At 42.9% G+C, this 17,445-nt stretch overlaps 1 protein-coding gene across 1 annotated transcript in view; it reads left to right on the top strand.

Annotated features, from left to right (window-relative positions):
- WDR97 (WD repeat domain 97) overlaps positions 1-17,445 on the top strand; it is a 378,285-nt gene that overhangs the window by 172,481 nt on the left and 188,359 nt on the right. The window contains exons 13-14 of the mRNA XM_029587226.1: positions 4,429-4,554; positions 14,085-14,171. Of these exons, the coding sequence (XP_029443086.1) occupies positions 4,429-4,554; positions 14,085-14,171 (213 nt within the window). The remainder of the gene's footprint in view (positions 1-4,428; positions 4,555-14,084; positions 14,172-17,445) is intronic.

Below are 17,445 nucleotides of genomic sequence, written 5' to 3'. Positions count from 1 at the left end.
AGGAATGGAGAATAAAACAGAGAATATCATAATGTCTCTGTATCACTCCATGGTGCGACCTCATCTTGTGTTCATATATCATACACAAACAGAATGCTGGGGATTATGAGGAAAGGAATGGAGAATAAATCAGAGAATATCATAATGTCTCTGTATCACTCCATGGTGCATCCTCATCTTGTGTTCATATATCATACACAAACAGAATGCTGGGGATTATTAGGAAAGGAATGGAGAATAAAACAGAGAATATCATAATGCCTCTGTATCACTCCACGGTGCATCCTCATCTTGTGTTCATATATCATACACAAACAGAATGCTGGGGATTATTAGGAAAGGAATGGAGAATAAAACAGAGAATATCATAATGCCTCTGTATCACTCCATTGTGCATCCTCATCTTGTGTTCATATATCATACACAAACAGAATGCTGGGGATTATTAGGAAAGGAATGGAGAATAAAACAGAGAATATCATAATGCCTCTGTATCACTCCATGGTGTGACCTCATCTTGTGTTCATATATATCATACACAAACAGAATGCTGGGGATTATTAGGAAAGGAATGGAGAATAAAACAGAGAATATCATAATGCCTCTGTATCACTCCATGGTGTGACCTCATCTTATGTTCATATATCATACACAAACAGAATGCTGGGGATTATTAGGAAAGGAATGGAGAATAAAACAGAGAATATCATAATGTCTCTGTATCACTCCATGGTGCGACCTCATCTTGTGTTCATATATCATACACAAACAGAATGCTGGGGATTATTAGGAAGGGAATGGAGAATAAAACAGAGAATATCATAATGCCTCTGTATCACTCCATGGTGCATCCTCATCTTGTGTTCATATATCATACCCAAACAGAATGCTGGGGATTATTAGGAAAGGAATGGAGAATAAATCAGAGAATATCATAATGTCTCTGTATCACTCCATGGTGCATCCTCATCTTGTGTTCATATATCATACACAAACAGAATGCTAGGGATTATGAGGAAAGGAATGGAGAATAAAACAGAGAATATCATAATGCCTCTGTATCACTCCATGGTGCATCCTCATCTTGTTTTCATATATCATACACAAACAGAATGCTGGGGATTATTAGGAAGGGAATGGAGAATAAAACAGAGAATATCATAATGCCTCTGTATCACTCCATGGTGCACCCTCATCTTGTGTTCATATATCATACACAAACAGAATGCTGGGGATTATTAGGAAAGGAATGGAGAATAAAACAGAGAATATCATAATGCCTCTGTATCACTCCATGGTGCATCCTCATCTTGTGTTCATATATCATACACAAACAGAATGCTGGGGATTATGAGGAAAGGAATGGAGAATAAAACAGAGAATATCATAATGCCTCTGTATCACTCCATGGTGCATCCTCATCTTGTTTTCATATATCATACACAAACAGAATGCTGGGGATTATTAGGAAGGGAATGGAGAATAAAACAGAAAATATCATAATGCCTCTGTATCACTCCATGGTGCACCCTCATCTTGTGTTCATATATCATACACAAACAGAATGCTGGGGATTATTAGGAAAGGAATGGAGAATAAAACAGAGAATATCATAATGCCTCTGTATCACTCCATGGTGCATCCTCATCTTGTGTTCATATATCATACACAAACAGAATGCTGGGGATTATGAGGAAAGGAATGGAGAATAAAACAGAGAATATCATAATGCCTCTGTATCACTCCATGGTGCACCCTCATCTTGTGTTCATATATCATACACAAACAGAATGCTGGGGATTATTAGGAAAGGAATGGAGAATAAAACAGAGAATATCATAATGCCTCTGTATCACTCCATGGTGTGACCTCATCTTGTGTTCATATATCATACACAAACAGAATGCTGGGGATTATTAGAAAAGGAATGGAGAATAAAACAGAGAACATCATAATGCCTCTGTATCACTCCATGGTGTGACCTCATCTTGTGTTCATATATCATACACAAACAGAATGCTGGGGATTATTAGGAAAGGAATGGAGAATAAAACAGAGAATATCATAATGTCTCTGTATCACTCCATGGTGCATACTCATCTTGTGTTCATATATCATACACAAACAGAATGCTAGGGATTATTAGGAAAGGAATGGAGAATAAAACAGAGAATATCATAATGTCTCTGTATCACTCCATGGTGTGACCTCATCTTGTGTTCATATATCATACACAAACAGAATGCTAGGGATTATTAGGAAAGGAATGGAGAATAAAACAGAGAATATCATAATGCCTCTGTATCACTCCATGGTGCATCCTCATCTTGTGTTCATATATCATACACAAACAGAATGCTGGGGATTATTAGGAAAGGAATGGAGAATAAAACAGAGAATATCATAATGTCTCTGTATCACTCCATGGTGTGACCTCATCTTGTGTTCATATATCATACACAAACAGAATGCTAGGGATTATTAGGAAAGGAATGGAGAATAAAACAGAGAATATCATAATGCCTCTGTATCACTCCATGGTGCATCCTCATCTTGTGTTCATATATCATACACAAACAGAATGCTGGGGATTATTAGGAAAGGAATGGAGAATAAAACAGAGAATATCATAATGTCTCTGTATCACTCCATGGTGCATCCTCATCTTGTGTTCATATATCATACACAAACAGAATGCTGGGGATTATTAGGAAAGGAATGGAGAATAAAACAGAGAACATCATAATGTCTCTGTATCACTCCATGGTGCATCCTCATCTTGTGTTCATATATCATACACAAACAGAATGCTGGGGATTATTAGGAAAGGAATGGAGAATAAAACAGAGAATATCATAATGCCTCTGTATCACTCCATGGTGCATCCTCATCTTGTGTTCATATATCATACACACACAGAATGCTGGGGATTATTAGGAAAGGAATGGAGAATAAAACAGAGAATATCATAATGTCTCTGTATCACTCCATGGTGCATCCTCATCTTGTGTTCATATATCATACACAAACAGAATGCTGGGGATTATTAGGAAAGGAATGGAGAATAAAACAGAGAACATCATAATGCCTCTGTATCACTCCATGGTGCGACCTCATCTTGAGTATTGTGTGTAGCTCTGGTTACCACATCTCAGGAAAGATATAGCAGAATTAGAAAAGGTACAGAGTAGGGCGAAGAAAATTATAAAGGGGATGGAACAATTCTCCTATGAAAAAAGGCTAAAGAGGTTAGGACTCGTCAGCCTGTATAAAAGATGGCTGAAGGGAAATATGACAGAGGTCTTTAAAATAATGATTGGAATGGAACGGGTACATGTTAATAGGTTGTTTACTGTTTCAAAGAGCACAAACATGAGGTGACATGCAATGAAGTTACTAGCTGATACATTTAAAACTAATAAGAGAAAATATTTTTTTACTCAATGCATAATCAAGCTCTAGAATTCATTGCCAGAGTATGTGGTGAAAGATGTTACTGTAACTGGGTTTAAAATAGGTTTGCACAAATTCCTTGAGGAAAATTCCATAAAACATTACTAAGATGGAGTTGCAGAAATCCACTGCTTATCACTGGGATAAGCAGCTTGGTATCTCTCTACCCCTTGGGATCCTGCCAGGTTCTTGTGGCCTGGATTGGCCACTGTTGGAAGCAGGATGCTGGGCTTGTTGGACCTTTGGTCCGACCCAGTATGGCAGTTCTTATGTTCTTATGTTCTTATGGTCTTAACTGGAAGAGTATTCTGCTGGGCATACCCAGATAGAGTTATCCAGATCACTTTAATTGGATATTTAATTGGATAACAATTAATTGGATATTTAATTGGATATTGGATAACTTTAATTGGATATTTAATTGGATAACAATTCCCCCCATACATAATTTGAGCACTGCTATATGCCTCGTTTTATGATTTATATCATTTGTTGGGTTTTCTATTTATTGTACTAAGTTATTGTTCACCGCCAGTTCTTGTTACTGTTTAAATGCGTTAGATGTAACAGGTTGTTATAAATGTAAACCGCAGTGAAGGCATCTTTTCGCTATACCTCGGTATATAAAAAAAACTCCCAAATAAATAAATAATAAATATTCAAAGGAACTTACCTGGAAAAGTATTCCCTCTGATTATACAGAGATAAAATTATCTGGAGGACTTTGAGGCAGATATTTGTGCAAGCATACTTATCCAGATAAGTTTGGCCAGCATCACTGAATATCTGTGAGATAATGTGAAACACGCCCTGAGAGTGCCGCCTCCTTCTAACTGGGTAAATTCTGTCTGAGCAACAAGTTGTCCACTGTCCAGATAAACTGTGTGCAAGAGTTAGGGGAGGAATATTCAAATTTCCTAACATCAAAAGTTGCACCAGACAAAACCTCTGAAACCTTTTGAACTTTCTCCACAGATCCCTGAGGTGGATGTATTTGACCCAGCTGAGATCCTGCTAAAACAAAAGTTTTTGACTAAAGAGGTCGACTATGTATCAGAAATTAAAGGTATCTTCCAAGAGCACGCACTGATTGTGAAGAAGGTAGGATGGATAACTCTAACCAATGAGGAAACGTCATGGGCTATGTCAGATTTTCTACATTGGCCTCCGTTCTCAGCTTTCAAACTCCTTATTCTCCCCTCACAGTCCTTGTGCTCTCTGATTGAATTTCCACTCTCTTGCACTTTTGCTGTGCCTCCCAATTCTCACACTTCTCATGCTCCCTGCTCTCTTCTTTCCTTCCTTGAACCCTCTGATCTTTAACTGCATAACTTTTTCCAGATAAGTTCCACTGAATATCCAGCTAAGGTTACCCAGCTGAACTTTCCCACTCGCAGATTTACTCAGTATTGACTGCCATGTGCTCTCTGCTCTCTCTCTCATCTCAGTGCTGCTTTTCTCACACTTCTCATGCTCCCTGCTCTCTTCTTTCCTTCCTTGAACCCTCTGATCTTTAACTGCATAACTTTTTCCAGATAAGTTCCACTGAATATCCAGCTAAGGTTACCCAGCTGAACCTTCCCACTCGCAGATTTACTCACTATTGACTGCCATGTGCTCTCTGCTCTCTCTCTCATCTCAGTGCTGCTTTTCTCACACTTCTCCTGCTCTCTGCACCCTCTTCCACTTTCTAAGTATCCTTTTTCCTGTACGTACCCGGATCGGTCCAGACCGTGGGTTGAGCCTCCTGTCCAGCAGATGGAGACAGACCAAAACTGTAAGGGTGTCCTACATCAGGACAGAGCCTACCCTGCAGCCCTTCAGTATTTCTCTGTCTCCAGCAGATGCAGGCAGCTGAACCTGCGGTTCCCCTTCTTCTCCTTAATTTCTTTTCCCTGTGGGGATTTTGTACCTTTTATTTATCAGGATCAAGCAATTATTAATTTTGAATGATATTAAAAAAAAAAAAATTGTTTAAAGATTTGTTTGTTGGTTTCTTGGAGACAGTTCTGTCTCCATGCTCTGCTGGGGGCCTTAGGGGGGCTTTGCCCCTTGATTCGTCAGTCTAGGCTCCCCATTTCCCAGTGACCTTTTGGATCGAGACTGGTGGTCCAGTCACTCCCCCTTGCTGGCTGTCTATCCCCGAGAAGTCTCCTTCCTCGGGCCTCTGACAGGGAAGTTTATTCCCCTGTGCTACTGAGATTAAAAAAAAACAAACAAGAAACCAAAGTAAAAGTTAAATTCAAGCCGAGCTCCTCAGCAAAAGCTTTCAAGGACAGCGGACAGCTCCGGCAGCGTGCAGAGTTCAGTCTCTGCTTTCTCTTGCCCACAGGACTTGGCACAGCTGGTTTTTTTCTTGGCGGCATTTTTTTCTTTTACCTCACGCCGCGTCCCAGCGCTTGTACTGCCTGCGGGGAGCCTGCCATGTGGCTCTCCCGCAGCGGGCTCTGCTCCGGTTGCCTGCCGGGTGGGGAGGGCCCCTCCTTGGCATCCGCAAAACCAGCGTCCCGGGGTCGGGCTACACGCCGCGTGGCCAGGCCGTTCCCGGCTCGGCAAACCGCGAGAACGGCGGCCATTTTGGGTGTAGCTTCAGATGTTGAATCAGGGCTGCAGGAGGAAGATGAGCCCGATTCTCTGGTTTCTCCTGCCAATTTGAGCCCTGCACCTTCTCCGGAGGGGGTTTTTGACCTTTCCCTCCTCCCTCTCCTCCTCGCCCCCCCAGTAAGTCTAAGCCTCGCTTTTCTATGGAATTTGTGCTTCTTATGCACAAATCCTATCTTGCTAACCTGCAGGAGGAGGAAGACCCCCCATAGGGCCCCCCCAGCTAAGAGCCAGCAGGTTTCTTCTCCGCCATCTCCTGTGGCACCAGAGGGGCAGGGTTCCATTTGGGTCAGGGTAGTGCCGGGGGTTCCGCCGCCTATGGACCCCCCACAATCTCCGCCGGTTCCTGATCTGGATCAGGACACGGATTCACTGCTTCTGAGCCTCCCCCTCGAGTGCTTCGCCTCTTTCAAAGGGAGGGACTGGAACCGCTCATTCCCTTCATTTTGAAGGAGCTGGGAATTGAGGTGCCCCCAGAGGATACTGTTACAGCCGCTATGCCCACTAACGTGGACCCGCTCCTGGTGGGACTTAGGGCTCCTCCACGTACATTCCCATTTCATCCTATGCACAAGCTGATGCTTCTTTGGGAACAGGAGTCTCCGGAGGCAGGACTCCGAGTGGGTAGGACTGCTTGGAAATGCTTAAGATACCCAAGGTGGATTCCTCTGTCTCTACGGTTACCAAGCACACCACCATCCTGGTGGTGGGGGCCATGGCATTGAAGGATGTTCAGGACCGTAAACTTGAACTTTATCTCAAGCGCATCTTTGAGGTCTTGTCCTTAGGAGTTCGGGTAACAATCTGTAGCAGTCTCATGCAGCGGGCAAGCCTCAGGTGGGTTCAACAATTACTCAGCACCCAAGACCTCCCATCTGCAGAGGCGGAGCAGGCAGACCAGCTAGAAGACGCGATTGCTTATGGGGCCGATGCCTTTACGATCTTCTGCGGGTGCAAGCAAGAGCCATGGTCTCCGCGGTCTCGGCCAGGTGTCTCCTCTGGCTGAGGAATTGGGCTGCGGATGTCTCTTCTAAAGCACAGTTGGGCACTCTCCCTTTCAAGGGTCAGTTGCTTTTTGGTGAGGACCTAGAACAGCTTATTAAATCTCTAGGTGAGAACAAGATTCATAAACTGCCGGAGGACCGCCCGAAACAGTCTAAGGCCTTCTTTCCTTCCTGCACTCGCTTCAGAGGTCAACGTCGATATAACAGCAGAGCACGGGGCTCCTTTCCGAGAGGCAGTGCTTCCAGATACCAATCCTGGTCTCATTCCTTTCGTGGACGTCGGCCTTTCCGGGATGGTAGCCAACAACACTCAGCCACAAAGTCCTCTTCCCAATGAAATACAGCTGGCCCATTCCTTCATTCCAAACTTAGGTACTGCTGTCCCTGTTTCTCGAGGAATGGGCCAAGATTACAACGGATCAGTGGGTCCTAGAGGTGATAGATAAAGGCTATGTGTTAGAATTTGCTCGAGACCTACCGGACCTTCACCTAATCCCTCCCTGCAGAAGTCGAAAGTGGTCTGCGGTCGACCAGACTCTGAGCAGAATCCTGGAACTGGGTGCCATAGTTCCAGTCCTGGTGGAGGAACAAGGGTCCGGCCAATATTCCATCTACTTCATCGTTCCCAAAAAGGAAGGCTCCTTTCATCCAATTTTGGATCTCAAGTGAGTCAACTGGGCCCTCAAGGTTCCCCATTTTTGAATGGAGACCCTGAGGGCTGTGATTGCGGCGGTTCACTCCGGCGAATTCCTGGCATCGCTCGACATGATGGAGGCTTACTTGCACATTCCTATTCATCTCGATCACCAGAGGTATCTACGGTTCGAGATCCTGGGCCAACATTTCCAGTTTCGGGTGCTCCTATTCTGTCTCGCCATGGCGCCGTGCACTTTTACCAAGGTCATGGTGGTAGTGGCGGCCTCTCTCCATCGAGAAGGAGTTCTGGTCCATCCTTACCTGGACGATTGATTCATTCAGGCCAAGTCAGAGTCTCTCTGCAAGCTGGCGGTCGACAAAGTCCTGACTTATCTGAACTCCCTTGGGTGGATAATCAACTTTTCCAAGAGCAAGCTACAGCCATCCCAGATCCTGGAATTCCTGGGGGCGCTATTCGACACTTGAGTTGGCAAAGTGTTCCTTTCAGATGCTCGGGCGCTCAAACTCAGGGAACAAGTGCACAATTTTCTTTCACTTTCTTACATTCTCTAGTTCCCCTTCTGTTCATACATTCCTCATGATCTCTCCTTTCTTACATTCTCTACTTTCCCTTCTATTCTTACATTCCTCATGATCTCTCCTCTCTCTTCTCCTTTCTTACATTCTCTACTTTCCCTTCTATTCTTACATTCCTCATGATCTCTCCTCTCTCTTCTCCTTTCTTACATTCTTTACTTTCCCTTCTATTCTTACATTCTTCATGATATCTCCTTTCTTACATTCTCTACTTTTGCTTCTATTCTTACATTCTTCATGATCTCTTCTCTCTCTCCTTTCTTACATTCTCTACTTTTGCTTCTATTCTTACATTCTTCATGATCTCTCCTCTCTCTTCTTTCTTACATTCTCTACTTTTGCTTCTATTCTTACATTCTTCATGATCTCTCCTCTCTCTTCTTTCTTACATTCTCTACTTTTGCTTCTATTCTTACATTCCTCATGATCTCTCCTCTCTCTTCTCCTTTCTTACATTCTCTACTTTCCCTTCTATTCTTACATTCCTCATGATCTCTCCTCTCTCTTCTCCTTTCTTACATTCTCTACTTTCCCGTCTATTCTTATATTCCTCATGATCTCTCCTTTCTTACATTCTCTACTTTCCCTTCTATTCTTGCATTCCTCATGATCTCTCTTCTCTCTTTTCCTTTCTTACATTCTCTACTTTCCCTTCTATTCTTACATTCCTCATGATATCTCCTTTCTTACATTCTTCATTATCTCTCCTCTCTCTTCTTTCTTACATTCTCTACTTTTGCTTCTATTCTTACATTATTCATGATCTCTCCTCTCTCTTCTTTCTTACATTCTCTACTTTCCCTTCTATTCTTACATTCCTCATGATCGCTCCTCTCTCTTCTTCTTTCTTACATTCTCTACTTTCCCTTCTATTCTTATATTCCTCATGATCGCTCCTCTCTCTTCTCCTTTCTTACATTCTCTACTTTCCCGTCTATTCTTATATTCCTCATGATCTCTCCTTTCTTACATTCTCTACTTTCCCTTCTATTCTTGCATTCCTCATGATCTCTCTTCTCTCTTTTCCTTTCTTACATTCTCTACTTTCCCTTCTATTCTTACATTCCTCATGATCTTTCCTCTCTCTTCTCCTTTCTTACATTCTCTACTTTCCCTTCTATTCTTACATTCCTCATGATCTCTCTTCTCTCTTTTCCTTTCTTACATTCTCTACTTTCCCTTCTATTCTTACATTCCTCATGATCTCTCCTTTCTCTTCTCCTTTCTAATTCTCTCCTTTCCCTTCTCTTCTTACATTCCTCAGGATCTCTCCTCTCTCTTCTCCTTTCTTACATTCCTTGTACATTCCCAGGTCAGTCCAGACTTCTGGGTTATGCATCCCTGCCAGCAGATGGAGACAGAGAAAGTTAAACTGTCACTGCCTTATAAACCCTAGTGCCACATGGAGTTCCTCAGTATTGCTATTTCTCCAGCAGATGGCAGAGGCTGTGGAACCTGCAGTTCCGTCCTTTTTTTTGGGTTTTGAGGCTTCCTCACCGGGGTTTTCTTTTGGGTTCCTTCAGGTTTTTCCTGTAGTTCCTACCCTGTCCGGTTCAAGCGGACGGGCCGGGGGTTGTCACCCTTTTGTGTGCCCGTCTGTACCTCTGGTTGTCCAGATCCCTCCCCTCACGAGGCCGCTCAGGCAGCTGCAAGCTCTAAGGGGTTTTTGATTTTACGTCCCCCTGTTTCCTGAGACTGTCTGTTTCTTTTTTGCACGGGCTCAGTGTATGTTTTTGAGAAAGTTTTGAAAAAAAACACAAAACAGGCAGCAGCTTAGAGGTGCGGGCGACTTCCTCCTCAGCTTGCCGGTAAGATTGGCCTGTTTCGGGGGGGGGGGGGACTATTCTTTTTTCTTTAAACTTGTTTTCGGGCGGTTTTCCCCTCTTCGGCTTCTTCCCACAACATGACCCGTGGTGCCGCGTTCAGAGCCTGTGGCTCTGCTGGATCGCGTTTGAACCTGGAGAATCTCTGCGCGGCTTGTTCTGAGAGTGTGAAGGGCTCCTCTGGAGCAAAGCGGCAGCTCTCCTCTCTCCTCCTTATTCTTACATTCTCTACTTTCCCTTCTATCCTTACATTCCTCATGATCTCTCCTCTCTCCTCCTTATTCTTACATTCTCTACTTTCCCTTCTATCCTTACATTCCTCATGATCTCTCCTCTCTCCTCCTTATTCTTACATTCTCTACTTTCCCTTCTATCCTTACATTCCTCATGATCTCTCCTCTCTCCTCTTTCTTACATACTTACAGTTCTATTGCTTTGCATCTACCCATTGATGTTTGTTATATGTAAGGGCTCCTCCCAAAAGTTAATTGTATTTTTCCTAGTTCACTAAGTTATCTGTTACATGTAAGGGCACCGCCCAAAAGGTTTTGTTTATTGTGAACCGATGCGATGTGCGAACGGATATCGGTATAAAAGAGATGTTAAATAAATAAAAATAAATAAATAATAAAATTTTCTGCCCCTCTTCCTACCCATCAGTGGACCTTTGAGACCTGCAGTTCCATCCAGGATCCCTTCCACCAGGGATCCCTCTCAAGATCAAGGATATCTAACTATGAGTAAGAAAGCCTCTGTTATTGGAAGACACCCATTTGGAGTCTTCACAAAACCCTTGGGAAAGAGAGAGAAAAATGCACTCTCTCTGTAAAGACAGATTTTTGCCACTTGGGAAGGATTTCCCGTCCTTTTGAGGGGCCCTAACCAAAAGGGACCACGGCTCTGCCTAATCCAGGAGAGTGGTTGGATTCCCAGCCTTTTCAAAGACTCTTGCACAGATAGAGGACAAAGAACTTGTAAATCAAGAGAGAGAAATAGAGAAACGTGTGGAGCTGGAAAGTCAGATTTATTGTGCCACAGAACCAGAGTTGTTTACAGTAAAGTATCATTATTGGACACTAATCCAGTGGTCCCTGCATCTTATTTAGACACACAGAGCTTAAACATTCACGCACCCAAGGAATTCAAGGGAGGAAGTCAGTCACCTCGCACTAGGCACTCTGCACCTCCAGTCAAAAAGGATCCACACTTTCAGCCCGATACTGTAAAAAATGCGGGAGAGCGGGCGCTCCATGTTGAGCGCCCGCTCTCCTGACTCGCACCTAGGCACTTCTCCTGGGGCACGCGATCCTACATTTAAATGAGGTGTCGCGCTAATAAGGAGGCGCTAGGGACAATAAGACCTCCGACTGGACCTCAACTCCACTTTTCTCTCAGCTCATCCTGTAAGTCCTGCTGGCCGCCAGAACCTGAGGGCTGAACCCAAGGGGATGGTGGTGGGTTAAGCGGAAGACTTTGTCTCGTGGCGAGATAGCTGCTGCCTATTAAGGCCTATCTTGTGCTCACACAAGAACTTAACAGCGGCCCAGGGGCTCACTGCTGCTCAGCGTGACGGAGACTAAGGGGCTCACGAGGCAGGACCTCCCCTCCATGCCCAGTAGAGTCTTCCCTGAGCTCTGAGAGCTGAGTCTATGTCAGTGATGTCACCCCATGCGTTACGACTAATCCGTGCCTGCTTCTGGATGGAGAATCCTGTTTACAAGTAAGCAAACTTGCTTTTCTTGTGCTTCCTGCCCAGTCATCTGTTTCTCACCTGCAGATCTCTGTCCTATTTTTTGCATTTTCTGACCTCCTTCTCGTTTCTCGCACCTTCTGATCTCCCTCCCATTCTCATGCTGCTTGATCAATCTCTCGTTTCTCGCACTCCATGATCAGTCTCCTGTTTCTTGCTCTCCAATCTGCCATTTCTCATTTATGTATTGTATAGTCATGAAATTCTATGTTTTATGCCAGCAGGATTCGAGTATAACATTAGGTTAGATTTCATCTTGCTTCTCATCGGGAAAAGTGAAGTTACTTATTACCCAGATCAGGGCTTCTCAGTATTCAGCAGGCTCCCACCTCTCTAGTAAAGGTGAAGCTTAGCTTTATATTGAACCAAGGACGGTCATGTGACAGGCGCTGGCTGCACAGGAATTACTCTTGCACTTGATTTTTCTGAGCTCTGAGAGAGTAAATCTGCCTCAGCGCTGTTGGATAACATCGCCCACTTGTTTGGCAGAGTCATCCTACTTGTCAACAGAGATCCCCCTTAATAAGTAAGCAACTCCATTTTTAAAAAATCTTTGTGCCTGCTTTTCAAGCAAGATTCTGTCTGTAGAAAAAGCTCGTCACCGAGCAGCCCTTCCATACTTTCCCTCTGAGGAGCGGTGTAAAGCAGGCACAGATTTTGCAAAGAGATGGAAAATTGCCCCCAAAGCTCTCACTCTCTCAGTTTAATTACTTCTTATGTTGGTCGGCCTGCATGAGTCGAAGACAGACAATGGTGCAGGTGCTTTAGAACTGGCTGCATGCTGTCATTACCTCAAACGTGTTTTCAGTATTAGTACATTTTTTTTTAAAAATAAATAATGAAAACTTGGCGCCTTGGTGAAAACGGCACTGGTACTTCCACCCGCAGGGTTTCCGTCAATAATCAAAGCCAAACTATGGCGTTGCTTTTGCTTTGATTATTGCCCAGGAGAAAATTCCAAGCAGAGATGTTTGCTGGCTTTCTCTGCACATAAGTTTATTTAATCAGCCCACTCTTTGCTTTCCCCCATCCCCAAGCCCCCCTCTGCAGTGTGCCGATAAAGATGTGCACATTGCTGAAATAAGCACATACTCTACATGCATGCGAGGTGGCCAGCAATCAAAGAGACCGTTTCCATGGGTGAAACGTTATTTAAACCGTGGAAATATACAATGAGAAGAGAGGCCCTCACAGCAAAACTCAAGGGAGACAGAAGTAAGCGGTGTAAAATTAGAAAACCCAACAATGCACCTATGGTGGTGAAATTTCTATATGCACATAAGTTTAAGAACAATAATTGAACAATTATTTAATAGACAATTTAAAAATAAAAATAATTATAAAATTATAAATAATAAAAATAATAACAGCAAAAATAACTACAATCGGCACATAAATTTTGTTTAGAAACTGTTATCATCATCTGTTATACAGAGGTAAATCAATTTACTGACAGATTGCAGTCATCTGGCATGGCCATGTTTCAGTCTGCTGACTATCAATACAGATTCCCATTGTTGTATCTTTGGTTCACTACTTCAGACTCTTTGTACAGACTTTTCATCCCGGGACTGCTCACAAGCTTTTAACCTTCTGGTGATACAACTGTGTTTTCTCTACAGGAGCTTTGTCCCTTTTGGACAGCAACACCCAGTGTGCTTGGTCCCTTGCACAACTAATAAGGGATCTGAAGGGTTTCAAATAGATGAAGGTATTCTTTCCAAATACAATTTGTGTGCCGATTTTAGTTATATTTGCTGCTGTGTTTTTTTTTATTATTATTAAGGTCTGAAAACATGGTTGATGTCCCAGGCGGATGCTCAATTATTGATAGCAGCTGATAGAACTGTGTCTGTTTTATGATTTAGCTTTTAATTGCATTTTGATTGAATTTTATGTTTTGTAATTTTCTGTGAGACGTGTCTCCATTGCTTTGGGCAACTCCTAGTTTGCTTTGGAAAGTGATTAGTAAATGCTTTAAATAAAGTACTTATTTTATTATTTTTATTTTTTACATGTTTACATTATTTATTATTTTTTAAATAATAATTGTGCAATTATTGTTCTTACATTTATTTGCATATGGACTTGTCACTGCCATTATGCTAATTTTACATCACTAATTTCTGGTTCCCTCCATAGAGATGAGCACTTGACAGTGTACTTGATGAACTGTATCATGTAATGCCTGTTTTAATTACTTTTTATTTCATCCCTCAGAAAGATACAGAAGATACCCCTCCACCCAAGAAGATAGGCGTCATCCCAAAATCTCTGCTGTACCGCCTACTATGGGCTGAAAAAAAGGTATGGAGGGGTCTGTGTGCGTATGATTGGTACAGATGTGCCAGGTGTATGGGTGTGTGATAGGTACAGGAGGTGACAGACGGAGGGGTGCATGTGTGTAATAAACACAGGAGGAGCTTGGGGGGGGGGGAGAGTGTGTAAGTGGCAGGCACAGGAGATGCCAGTGGTAATGTGTCTGTGATAAGTATAGGAGGTAACAGGATGTGTGTGTGTGAGATAGGTACAGGGGATGCCAGGTGTAGGGGGGCAAGTGTGTAATAAACACAGGAGGTGCTTGGGGGGGGGGGGGGAGGGTGTGTAAGTGGCAGGTACAGGAGATGCCAGTGGTAATGTGTCTGTGATAAGTATAGGAGGTAACAGGATGTGTAGAGCTGATTCATCTAAGGAAGAAATGGTCCACTTTTCAATTAACCTCGCAGTCCTTGAACCATCCAAAATCTCTCACACATCTCCCACAGAGGGTACAGAAACACAGCAAAAAATGGGTTATAGTGGGCTCTGGTAGAACAAGAAATGTGACAAACAGGTACCCACCTTCCCCAACTTTACAACACCCTGAGCATCAACCCTCACTCTCACAGAGAAGTCAGGCTTTCAGAATTAAAACATCCAGGAACAATTGGATAATGGTGGGCTCTGGCAGAATAAGTCCAGTGAAGAAGAAACACCCACTCTCCCCACTGGTATCCCTACAAAATGCATTTTCTCACTGGAGAACCTAGAACCCTCAGCAGCAGATTTTGATGGGATTTCTAAAAGTGAAGGCACCCAGTATACATAGAAACCCTTCAATAGAATGAAAGGTCATAACAGAAAACTGCTTCTGCTGGGAGATTCAATCATCAGAGGAAACAATTTGGGAGTATATGTTGATGGGGAGTACCGAGAGGAGAGGATCACCTTGCTGGTGGCTGAAAGGAATCAGTAAGTTTTTGCTTGGGACATTGTCTTTTTCAAAATTATTGGGGCAAAGTTAACTATTTGGGAATATTATTTAGTGTATTTGTGTGTTTGTGCTTTCAATAGTCAGTAAGGCAGTGAATAAACAAGTTAGACTGTATTTTTAAATGGTCAGTAAGGCAGCTAATAAGCAGTAGGTAGTGTGTTTATTTATAAAAGTCTGTAAGGCAGCTAATAAGCAGTAGTTAGTGTGTTTATTTTTAATAGTCTGTAAGGCAGCTAATAAGCAGAAGTTAGAGTGTTTGTATACTAAAAAAAAAAAAAAGTAGCCAGAAGCTAGAAATAAGCTAGGAGCAGTGTATACCTAAGAAAAAAGGTTGAAAAGTTCAGTTCAGATACTCACCTTGGAAAGGTGTTGAGGTAGTGTGATTTGGTTTGATTAGGTACCACCATTTGTTAATCAAGAGAGCAGTGAGTCTTCATTCTCATTGATACTTCCCAGATTACAAAAAGGCTTCTGTTTGCCTTGCTAGCGCAAGGTCCATTTGCTCTGCAACTAACTGTTAGTTACAGCTCTTACTTTTAAATGTTGCAAAACATTTCTTTCAGCAAAAGCCCAAATGTTGGAAAAGGTCTCTAGGCCCAGTTTCTCTGGTTATTGAATATATTTAAGTGTCCATCATTTTTAAAATGTCCATATTATCCATATTATGCCCATCCAGAAACTTAAACTGTTTGAGTTTAAATGCCCATTATATATTCTAAGAGGCTTATATGGTAGGCCAAAAAAAAATGTTCATAAGCAAGGCTTCTTAGAAACAAATATGGCATTCTTTGGGAGCTTATCCTAACTTCCTATTACTAATCTTATATATAATTCTCCACCCGAGCTCTAATCATAATATTAGTAATTTCTCCATTCTGTCGGTCAGGGCTTTATTATTGTCAGTCCCTGAACCACTTGTCAAATGGCCAAGACTGCAGGGTCCATCTGCTCCCCTAGAGTCTGCTTTTGAAAGGATTGGTTGGTCCTTAGGAGAAGTCCAGTTGGGGACATAGATACATCTTGGTAGTCCTGATGCCTCCGATGACATAGGTGGGGATGAGGGTGGGACTAGTGGAGCCATGTTCCCAGCCCAAGGGTCATCATCGGTTGGCTCAGAGCAACACTGGATATGCTGGGGATTGGACAATTGTTCTGAATAACAAGTTTGCAGGGTTACAGGTTGGGTTGTGGAGGGGGGCAGGGTGGACTACTGCAGGGAACCTTCAATTGGAGAATATTTTGATAATTCAGGGGAGGAGGGGTAGAATTTTTAGGCCTACAGACCCGCAACGATTTCAAAACATTTTGGAGAAGGGAGGAAAGAGAGATGAGATTGGCTGGCATGGTCAATATTTATTACACTGGGGTAGAGGGTGCGGGAGATCATTTTGGCAGGGCCGCTCAAGGATGTTTGTTTATAATGGTAATAGTTACTTAACCAGCTTTATTCCTTGAACATAGCTGGCTATAGGGATGTGCAGACCAAAAGTTTATGTTCATAAGTCCATAAGTCGAAAGGGGGGGGTCAATTTCGGTCAATATGGACATATGGAGAATTCCATAAGTTGAGTCTATGTCCATACGTGCAAATAAAAATTTAAACCCCTCACCCTCCTTAATCCCCCCCCCCCAAGACTTAACCAAAACTCCCTGGTGGTCCAGCGGGGAGTCAGGACGCCATTTCTGAACTCCTTTGCGAGGAGCACGTGACGTCGGCGTCACGTCGGAGTGACGCGGCGTCACGTGATTCCCCGCGCGTTCGCTCCGGGTCCCTCGTTGCACCCAAAAGGAACTTTTGGCCAGCTTGGGGGGGCTATGTTGAATAAGTTGGAAATCCGATCGTTTTCGCCTCATCACTTTTTTAAGTTAAAAAAAAAAAAAAAGTTGTGTTTTACATTTAAGTTCAAAACGAATGCACACCCCTAGCTGGCTAAGCTTAAAGATATCCAGGTACATGTACCCAGGTAACTTTGAATCCTAACCAGTCCTATTCAGATATAATCAGTTAGGTTTCAAAGTTATCCAGGTAGATCACTTTATTTGAGGATATTCAGAGGAATATACGTGATAACTCATCTGGGGTTCTTGAAAAGTGACTTCCTAAAGTTGAAATGCCTAGGTGAGGCACTCATTTTTCGTTGAAAACTGACTTGTTAACTCTCTTATCTCCTTTCTGTGGTCCCTTGCTAATAGACTTCCCCAGTAGAAGAAATGTCCTTCTATTCTGAGGTTTTCTGCCAACCTCTTTGTCATCTCCTCTCTGGTGTATTACATTCTCCTTTGTCTCTCTTACTGGTTCAATGTCAGCACATTCCCTCCCTGCCAAGA

The sequence above is a fragment of the Rhinatrema bivittatum genome, chromosome 2 (genome assembly GCF_901001135.1).
Source record: "Rhinatrema bivittatum chromosome 2, aRhiBiv1.1, whole genome shotgun sequence".
NCBI classification, from domain to species: domain Eukaryota; kingdom Metazoa; phylum Chordata; class Amphibia; order Gymnophiona; family Rhinatrematidae; genus Rhinatrema; species Rhinatrema bivittatum.
This window is presented reverse-complemented; position numbering and strand designations above follow the sequence as displayed.